This window comes from Montipora capricornis, chromosome 3 (assembly GCF_036669925.1).
Source record: "Montipora capricornis isolate CH-2021 chromosome 3, ASM3666992v2, whole genome shotgun sequence".
Lineage (NCBI taxonomy): Eukaryota > Metazoa > Cnidaria > Anthozoa > Scleractinia > Acroporidae > Montipora > Montipora capricornis.
Genome location: NC_090885.1, coordinates 75,232,350 through 75,242,349, shown reverse-complemented (window position 1 = coordinate 75,242,349; position 10,000 = coordinate 75,232,350). Strand labels below are relative to the sequence as shown.

At 40.3% G+C, this 10,000-nt stretch overlaps 1 protein-coding gene across 1 annotated transcript in view; it reads left to right on the top strand.

Annotated features, from left to right (window-relative positions):
- Nucleotides 1-10,000, top strand: part of LOC138044134 (kinesin heavy chain-like) — a 33,890-nt gene that overhangs the window by 21,829 nt on the left and 2,061 nt on the right. Inside the window, exons 16-22 of the mRNA XM_068890799.1 lie at nt 1,669-1,796; nt 3,297-4,572; nt 6,337-6,411; nt 7,538-7,737; nt 8,279-8,342; nt 9,058-9,142; nt 9,966-10,000. The exon at nt 9,966-10,000 is cut by the window's right edge and continues 2,061 nt beyond it. Of these exons, the coding sequence (XP_068746900.1) occupies nt 1,669-1,796; nt 3,297-4,572; nt 6,337-6,411; nt 7,538-7,737; nt 8,279-8,342; nt 9,058-9,142; nt 9,966-10,000 (1,863 nt within the window). The remainder of the gene's footprint in view (nt 1-1,668; nt 1,797-3,296; nt 4,573-6,336; nt 6,412-7,537; nt 7,738-8,278; nt 8,343-9,057; nt 9,143-9,965) is intronic.

Below are 10,000 nucleotides of genomic sequence, written 5' to 3'. Positions count from 1 at the left end.
TTTGTATTGCTTATGAACGGTTCATTTCGCCTTTTTTGTAGGGTTAAATGTTCCTTTTAGTAAGTTGCTCAATTTTTGTGCTTTATTCATTTTCGTCTTGGTAAGGAGGGCACCTATGCAGTTATCGTTTTCTAAACACATCTCAGAGTCATTTGCATGTGTTTGCTAAGTCCTACATACACTTTTAAATCAAGCCCTCGGAGGTTTAACCAGCTTGTTAGTAACCAACACTGACAATATCGTCTTCACGTTGTCCTCAGCTTTATCAGCCTCACACAAAGTGTTTCTTGCATATTGATGAATCCACACCTGCAGGCGATTTCCGTAAACAAAACGCGTTTTTGTTCCGGCTTATATATTTTTTCGTGCTTGTAGAGGTTCTTCATCCGTCATTGCCTTTATTTTCTTTCTCATTTTTACGTCAGCCGCTGCAGCTTTCTTTCATCGTGGGAAAAAATAAATGACATGCAGAGTTTCTGTAGAGCCAGCCGTAAAAACAAGAAGGAAAAAAGAAAGCGACAAGACAAAAAACTTTATATTGAATGTCGCAAAGTTTCGCTTTCAATCAGGAAATTTTCATCATGCAATAAATGACATGACTGCCATGATTTCGTAATTGTCGTGGAGCTCAGCCAATCAGAACTACTAGTACTCTTCCTGAAATTTGCGCCACTTTTCTCAGATGTAGGCTAATCGACTTAAGATCGCGCGTGAAAGTGCGTCTTCCCAAGTGCGCTGTCGTTCAAATGTCAAATCAAATCTTTATGGGCGATGCCTTCATTTATGGAATCGACGCAAAAATACTATTTGCAAAAAAAACAAATCAAAAATCAAAACTAAAAAGAAAGAGAGAAAGAAAACTATTTCCTCCCTGGAGTTTTTCCATCAAGAAGCGCATGCGCTCAATTTTCGAAAAATGTAACCACTAACTTGCAGTTGCTTCAAATTGTCAGCGCTATCTTCCAGTGCAGTTCAGCTGGCGTCTATCGGTGCTTCTCATTGGTCGTGTGAAATTCTGTTTTCTGATTGGCTAGTTTGTTGTTTTGGTTTTTATGAAGCAGGTGGTTGATGAAGGGAAACAATGAAGTCATTTACGAACGATATCAAGACTTGTGGTTCCAGGGAAACAGAATTGAACTGAGCCAATAAGACAACGGGGGGAACATTTGTCAACAAACCCCTACGTTTCATAGAGAAAGTCTAAATTTACCGAGCGGTGGTAATATGCGTCAGTGAAGAGAACTTCAAAAATTAATCTTTTTTGTTGAATAATTCTGGTTCAATCACAATGGTTTTTCGGTCCCCTATGTCAGAGGAATCTTACAATGGAGGCAATTTGACAAATTGAAACGGATGGTTCATAGACAAATGACCTGTGGAAAGTGAACGATTGTATAGCCGCAGTCACCACTGGCTCGAAGAACAAGCCTTCTCAGTTTTCTCAAGATTTTGGGACCCATGCTCACATAGGCTGTCGACAGGAAAATGAATTTAATCGAAAAACTGCTTCGAAAATCTCCGCGAAACGGAGGTGCGAACGAATTTTGTTTCACGGGAGATCGCCTTGAATATTTAATTTAACCAGCTGAAACATGTCTCGGCTCCTGGCATGTTTTTTTTTCTCGAAAATCTTCCCTGATCTTTTATATTGTGTTTATATTGTTTCAGAACTGGAGATAAAATCACAGAAGGAGAATTTTGAAAAGGAAAGCGATGTTATCAAGTCGAATGCGGAGTTGAAACTTGCTGAAATACAAGCACTTCTTGAGGCTGAGCGCGAACGTTACAAGACCGAGGTAAAACAATAGTATGTTTTCACGAAATGTGTATTGTGATTACTCTCGAAAAGAATGAGGAAAATGTATCTGTTTTCGATATTCTTTGAGTTTTAATTTCCTTTTCCAGCCTAATCCAAAAGCGATTTGTCGCGCCGCTCGAATCTCTTGCCGAGTGGGCCAGAACTGTCATTCATGCTTTCAGCTTCTCAACGAAGCCGCAAATGAGCATATTGTTTTATAGTGATTTGTTTAATGGTCGGAAGAGAACTTTGAAAAGTGGAAATTTACCAACTTTAGGGCGCCGTAAACAGGCACTTGAATTTTGCAATTGTTGTTTTCCCCATGGAGAAACATAACGATCCGATGTCAGTATAGGCCAACAACATTCTTTCATAAAATGTTCAAATCACTGGATTCTCCTCCACAACAAGATTCTTCAGTGCTCCAAAAGAAAAGGAAAGGAAAAATACAGCTTAAGAATATTTAGAAATATCGATAATAAAACTGGGATCCGGCAAATCCCTTATATTGTTCGATCGAATTTTCCGATTCACTTTACAGTTCCTACATAACACTGTGTTCGATCTCTCTTACCAACATGAAATTAGATTTCCGCTAATATATGTTGAGTTAATTGTTGTTGTAATTACAAATACTGCGTCCAAACTGTAAACTGGGAGGGCACGAAAGATTTTTCATTCGGCGTCACCACGGTTACTTTGTCTATATTAACTGAGCGTTTCTTCAGTTATCTCCGTCCCACTTTTCTATCTATGAGCGTTTAGCTCGCGAAATGAACGCTGTCTATATCTTTGTTTGTAAAGATGAAAGCTCAATATTTTAATATCAACGATGTTTCAACTAAAGGGCAGTGCGTGAAAATTACCGCAACTAATCAGTTTCACGACATTTCAATAGTTTTATTTTCGGAGCTCATGTTAGTTCTTTTCTTGTCGTTTGTGTTTCTAAATTTTCTACGGATACATCAACACGGCAAAAAAAAATATATTGCTGAACAATAACGAGGTATTATAAGTATTGATAGTAATATAATATATAGCAAAATAAGACGTAATTAAACTTTTCAGTGGAACCTTGAAAAAATCTGCAGTGCAATGAACGATATTATTTAGCCTATTTACAGTAAAATAAATGGAAAAATCTCTACATACTGGGACATTTAACAAAAAATGTTTCACCGAAGGCTAAAGAGAATAGTACTACTGAAGCTAGCCTTATGACGCCCGAGTTGATCAAACTCTTAAAAAGCGCTATTTACCTATGATTCAAGCAAAATTTGTCTCCGAATGCCTTATCATTTTATTACAATCAAGGTTCCACTGTACTGTGGAGAGGAGTTCTGGAGTTAAAATTACACGGAAACTCAAGCAATATCAATAAAATTCGGGGCAAATGGCGACTATTTCAGACAGTTCGTTTACCTTCCTATCTCTCAACAAATTAAAGGAAACTTCTTCGAGGTGATTTGATTCCCGATATCGTCTTCTTTGTTGTCAGATTAAAAGCCTTGAAAAAGAGAAGGAGAGCATAGAGAAAGAGCTCTTTGACGAGAGAAGCCAGAGACGTGTTATCGAAGGAATGCACCATGCTTCTTTAGAGGCAGCTGTGCTGGTAGAACGTCAACGACTCTTGAACAGCGAAGGACGCGAAAAGTCGAGGCTGCAAAACGCGCTCGATGAAGAAAAAAGACGCTCATTGGTAATAGAGCAACGCGTGAAAGAGGAATACGAAAGGGCGCTCGCGGATGAACAGAGACGAACGGAGATGGTAAAGCAACTCGAACAGGAAAGACTTGAGAAAACTCTCGAGGACGAGAAACAGAGACTCAGTGAGCTAGAACAGCGACTGCAAAAGTCCGAGTCTCCGAGCCACGAACGCTACACGCAAACTTCATCAATGTTGGACGACACGGAGTTTCCTCGCATGCCTCCTGGGACAAACCAGACTGAAACCCTGTATAACGTTTTACTCGCCGAGATCATGTCGCTTCAACTTCTGTATCAAATGCAAGACCTATCACAGGCCTGTAGCGTTGATAATCCGCAGTCGCGCGATAGCGGCTGCACAGACTACGAGGATGACGTCATCCATTGCGTAAGCTCAAACGTCTTAGAAAAAGGGGGATTGTTGTTGAACAATTTACGTGGGCGACAGCGAGGGGAAAGTCGGTTTTCTCTAACGAGCACCGACTCTTTGCGAGAGTTGTATTTCCTTCAGTTTCCTCAATCCCCGAGGCTTTCTCGCGATTCACGAAAACCTGGGTCAGTGCCGATCATTCTAGCGAAGAGCTCGTTAGCCGAGTTGAGGTGTGATTCAAAGAAGACTTTTTCGTCAACAGACTCCGTCGAGGCCAAAGGGCATAACGAGGCATCGAGCTCTAGCATGGAGTCCTTCCTGGAGGACGAACCTCTGAGCCCTCGCTGCCGAAATCGACCCAGCGACAGTGGCTGTAGCAGTCAGCACAGTGACTATGATCATTCGTCAAAGGAAGTGGGCCAAGGCCAGCTAAGTGATTGCGTTGGACGTACACGGGCCAACACTTACCCTATCAAGCGGTGTAACACCAGCGTATGCGTACCATTAGCGGAAGAAGAGGATGAGGATTTGGAGTTTTTCAGTGAATGTGCCGAACCTGATGAGATTCAATCGGTAAAGAACAAAGTCGTCCACTTGGAAAATGACTTGTGCCGCTTGAAAACCGAACTGGATTCCGAGACCATCAACTTCTTCTCCGAGGTGTTTGGTGTTGGAGTGCCTTTTGTCCGAGAAGGAGGTGCGTTTTTCATTAGTTAAGCTTAGTTCCCACTGGCGACATAAGGATCATAAGCATAATCATAATCATAAACATAAACATAAGCTTCTTATGTTCTAGTGGGGACGGCCGCTCTAAAAACGTAAAGCTTTTCCTCGAAGCTGGCCGCCATCTTGAAAATGAACCGACCCGAAAGTACTGGTCCTAGACTTTAATTGGCCAAAACACAATGACCCCGTTGCGTCATTATGTTTCTCATTAAGTCGCTATGATTTTCGTGTTCCCACTGCAAAGAAAAGCGACATAGTCACAGTCAAAGCCATAATCATAATCATAAGAAAATGGTCGATCATTTTCTTGTGATTATCATGATTATGTTGATCATAAGGGCGCCTATGATTATGTTTCTGGACGTTCCCACTAAGACATAAGCGACATAACAGCGTTATGTTCGTGCTTATGATTACGATTATGATCGTTATGTCGCTACTGGGAACTAGGCTTTAATAACACTGTTTTGTTTTTTAGTTGACAGTCAAATGGAACTTTTTTTTTGTAATTTGTTTATTTTTCACACCCTTAGTCACCATCTGTTCTTTTCACATGACGAGGTTACACGTGAGTGAAAACCACGAATTAATTGTCAATTTGGACTTAGCTCGCGTTTTTCCTCGAATTGGCTTTGGCTACATGTGCCTACCTTTTTTATTGTGAGTGGACAAAATGGTTAGTTTGGTGTTTGGTTCTTGTTTCCAGATCCCATGTTTCTCTTAGCCCGTGTGGCCTTTGCAGGAGAAAAGGAAGGGCTCTGGAGACATAGGAAATTCAATGTTTTTCATTGGCTAGCTTGCGAACAATAAAATCTTCAGTCGGAAGTAAATTGGCCGATGTGGCGCGAACCCGTTGGGTAAAATGATTAGAGTGTCTTTGTTCAAGAACTACGATATTACGTATTGCTTCTTGCTGTTCGACATTCTCTAAGTTGAAGTCCCTAAATAATTCTTATAGAGAATCTTCGAATATAATGTTTCTGAACGCCGCCATGTTTAGTACTATTGACGACTCATACATGAACTTCGGAAGTCTTAGAATCTGGGACCGCAAATCTTGTCTCCAGAGCCCTTCGTTTTCTCGTGCCAAAGCCCCCACCGACTAACAGAAACGATAGTATCTGGAACGAGAATGTGGTTGACGATATATATAAGTAAAAATCGTTCAGTATTGTACGCTGAGGCTGCTTTTGAGATTCAAATCTCGCATAATCACAAGAAACTATAAAAAGACTGCGGCTTTGCATACCCGAAAGGCATGCTCATGGAACAACAATTACACGTTACATGGGCCTTTTTCACATGGCGACAATTTTGAGTCCTGATGGACCGAAAACGTTTTGCAAACCCCTGAACTCGCTCCCAAACACATCAACCAGTGTCTTGGGGTACCAACTCTATTGTCTTTGACCGGCATGGATACCGAGTGACAAAGGTCCATTAGAACCGAGTTATTGCGCATAACATTAATGGTGGAGCCCAGTGGGACACTGTCCATGTAGAACCTAGATAAACGACCTAGTTCCCAGGAGTTCATGTAACTCAATGGGTACAGCATCCAACCGAGGTTACGGACGGCGCTGGTTTGTATCGTCGGCTAGGACTCAGATTTCCTTGTTTGGTCATATCTCGTTAAGTCAACCAAGAGTCTATTTCTGGGCTTACATGACGTCACCATGACCACAGAAGCTAAAGAATACGATGATCACCTAGTTTCCCTTTGGTTCTTCTTCAGAGTTGTCAAGTGTCATGAGACGTTTATTTGAGGGCGTGAAAGAGAAGCTGCTCAACAGATTATGTGCCAACGATGGTGAGTAAAGGAATGCTTGGATTAGTGGTTGTATCGTGTAGAAAATGGAAATGTTAAAGGGAACCTCCACTCTTACTACAGAATAAGTTTAAACCGAAGAAAATTATGTTAACAAACAAATTTGTTCGAAAGATGTTTTTAAAACAGTGTTTATATCAAGAAAATTGAATTTTAAAATCGCATAATTTCACTTTCAAATTTCGCGGGCGCAGCCATCTTGAATACTTGTGACGTGTTACGGTTGCCCTGTTGTTGTGAAACAAAGAGCTTTTGTCTAATAACAATAGGGCAACCGTAACACGTCGCAATTATTCAAGGTGGCGGCGCCCGGGAAATTCGAAAACAAAACTAGGCGATTCTAAAACTTATTTATTTCGGATACAAACACTTTCTTTGAAAATACTTTAGACTGACTTGTCTGTACGTTTTTTTCCTGTGATTTAAAGTTATTTTTTTGTTGAAGTGGAGGTTTCCTTTAAGGCCGCATCATATAACTTATTGACAGTGATTAAGACAAACAGAGAAACCAAGGCACAATTGAGAGCAAAGTGACACTCCAGTATAGTGTCACCCTCCATAAGTAACTGCGTCAATATCGGGGGAAGCTACGTGATAAAGGCGTTGAGTATGAGGTTCAAATACCTCTGCGAAGTTTTGCCGGTGGTGCTGATCTCGACCCCATTGTGCGACGGATTCTCCGCTAAAGTTATCCGTTTTTGCGCTCCAAGCCTTTCATTCAATCATGCTAATAAATATGTTGTTGCTATACGTGAATTTATTGACTTTGGTAGAGTTTGTATTTGTCAAACCCTTACAGTTCTTTTGATTTCTTGTTGTGTTGAGATATCTCTGAGCGATTTGATTCAAGCAGTTTCTTTACACCATTGAAAATCTGCATGCGACAGCTTTGTCATTCTGTTGCTATCAAAGAGTCCATAATTTGCCTGCATCAACAAAAGGCTGATGCTCCACATGTTCCATATTATCAATACTATTATTGACTAGGTGATGGCTCGTGTGACTTTTTTTCGCTTGAACACTTACAAATTACAATATGGGTCTCGGCATAAATTCATTTATTTCTTTGTTTTGAAATTTAGTTTCGTTTCGTTTTTGAATGTTTTAGACCAAAGCAAAGTTACAGCTGAAGAAGATAGGCAAGATCTAGACCTTACTCCACCCTTACTGGAGGAAGCAGTGAACCTGTTACTGGTGAACAAGACAGTAATGAGCTGTATTCTTGTGTTAGAAAACAGACGAGACGCAGAGAAGATCCAGGAATCGACCGGGGCTGAGTTACCTACTGTAATTCGTGCGCCCTTGAAGGTGTGTCACTTCACCGCGTAGAAATGGATTCGAGTTTTCTTTTTTGCTTTGTTGTACTGGCTTCAGCATTTTTGTTTGCAGAGTCCGCGATTCTGTTGATCAGTACCGAATCTGATTGGCTTCAGTATTTTAGCAGGAATCGGTTAGATAAACATATCACTAATCTCGCACTGTTTGCTTGTAAATCACCGCTCCGCTATTTGAATCAGTTCGTTAGACCATAATGAGATGTAAGGCATTCGCGTGTCAGTTAACAGACTCTTCTCTTTATTTTTGAAATCATATTTCGATAGCTTGTCTTGTGTTTAGTGGCTCTGTAAGCTTTTCGATATTATACGTTTATGCGTGTTTCTGTAACTTAGGATATTAGTCTGGGGACGCTCTTCGTTGACGTTACTCGGAGAATGGAAATTTAGGACTCAAATATCAAGGGCACAATCGCCCTGCGGACGTTACTAGCTCTCTTTTTGGCCGGTTTCTGCGGGAAAAGCTTCCTTGCTGTGCACTCAGAATTTTTTACGCTACTTCTGCATTCATGTAGGTTGACCGTGCAGTCCAAACAGACTCTGAACCCGTGCGATCTCTGAGACGACGAATAAGGAAAGGTAAACAATAAATGTATAGAGGACATTATAATTTATTACATGGCCCGAGCACAGATGCAAAATTTCTCTTCGAGCGTTGAAAAATATTTCACGAGTGAGGGCAGCAAACGAGTGAAAATATTTTTTTAACACAAGAAGAGAATTTCATATCACCAAGCGGTCATGTAATGTTCTGAAGATTAAATAAACCGTACCAATGAAATACCAAACTATTGCACTTTAATATTCTCTTTAGTCCTAACATAGAACTACGGTGCAATTTATTATGTAACCATAGCAATCGTGGTCTTCACGTGTGACGATGATATGTTTTCGCGCGTGAACTCATGCACCCAGTGTGCACCTGGTATTTTATTGGCATTTATTTAAAAAAAAACAAACTGTTCATTTCTTTCTGTTCACGAGCTTACATGATGTGCATGTTGTGAAAAATAACTATTACATTGAGTATAATGATCGTCAATCGTAACACAAAAAGACGTGAGTAATTATTTCAAAAGTGATGATCAGTTTATATTGATCGAAAAAATTCCTTTTGATTTCGAGAAAATAACTGTTTGCTTTGGAATTAAGAAGGTATTAGACATTTCAACGGTCCCGTTAATTTCTTTTGAAGAGTTAGGCGGAAAAAAGCAACACATTTCCTGAAAGAACTTGAGAAAACGTACAGAAAAACGTTGTGGAGACCTAATTATTGTATCGTTTGTTCTCCTAGATGCTGCAGTAGTAACCGATTCTCCAGCAAAGATTCAAGTCAGCAACAAGGAATGTCAAACGAGTACACAAGAAATTTCTTGCGGGTAAGTTCACGCACGTTAAGGGAGCCAATTGTTGTCTTTTTCAACTCATTACAATCTTGAAGAACCGACAAAGAGTGATTTGTGCGCGAATAATTCTCTGACTTATGAAATGTTGGGAAAACATTGCAAGTCTCCTGGTCCCAATAACTGTACAGCTGGGTAACCCTTCGTTTAATTTTCCACAAACAGCTACCCCTGCGTAAGATGATTTTTATAGCCGGTTGATTTTTTATGCCGGGGAGCAGGGAAAACCGAAGCATCTGGAACAAAAACCTCCTGGAGCAGAGTACGGAACCAATAAACTCAAACAAAAGTTTGGTGTCGAGTACGGGAATCCATCCCGAGCCAAGATGGTGGAAGCCGATTGCTTTAACCACTGACTCCCAGCATTGATCAGTACATAAATTCACCTCTCAATTTCAATATACTATGAGGCAGACAAGTATTCAGAATGATGATTATTATCAGCTTAAGGGGATCATCCTGATATAGCACCACATTCTCATGACCAGAAAACGAAGAAATCTATGGAGGTGGTTAGGAGAATTAACTTTTACATCATGTGAGTCAAAGGGTTAACAACTGTGCCAACCCTAGCTGCTACATGTACTCTAAACTAAATATTTTTGTTGAACTTAGTCAGATATTCGACTTTTTGTCGAGGTTTCGTTCGGTGCAAAAAAGATAGAAAAGGAAATCAACAAATAACAACTAAGAAAAAGGAATACGAATCTTTCATTTTCCGGTAGGAATATAACATCTGCCCGTTTCTGCCCGATAAGAAGCGCACAATTTGACAATCCCGTCATCTTTTATTCAACAGGTCAGCAGAAGGGTCTTCTCCTGATGAAGATTTCC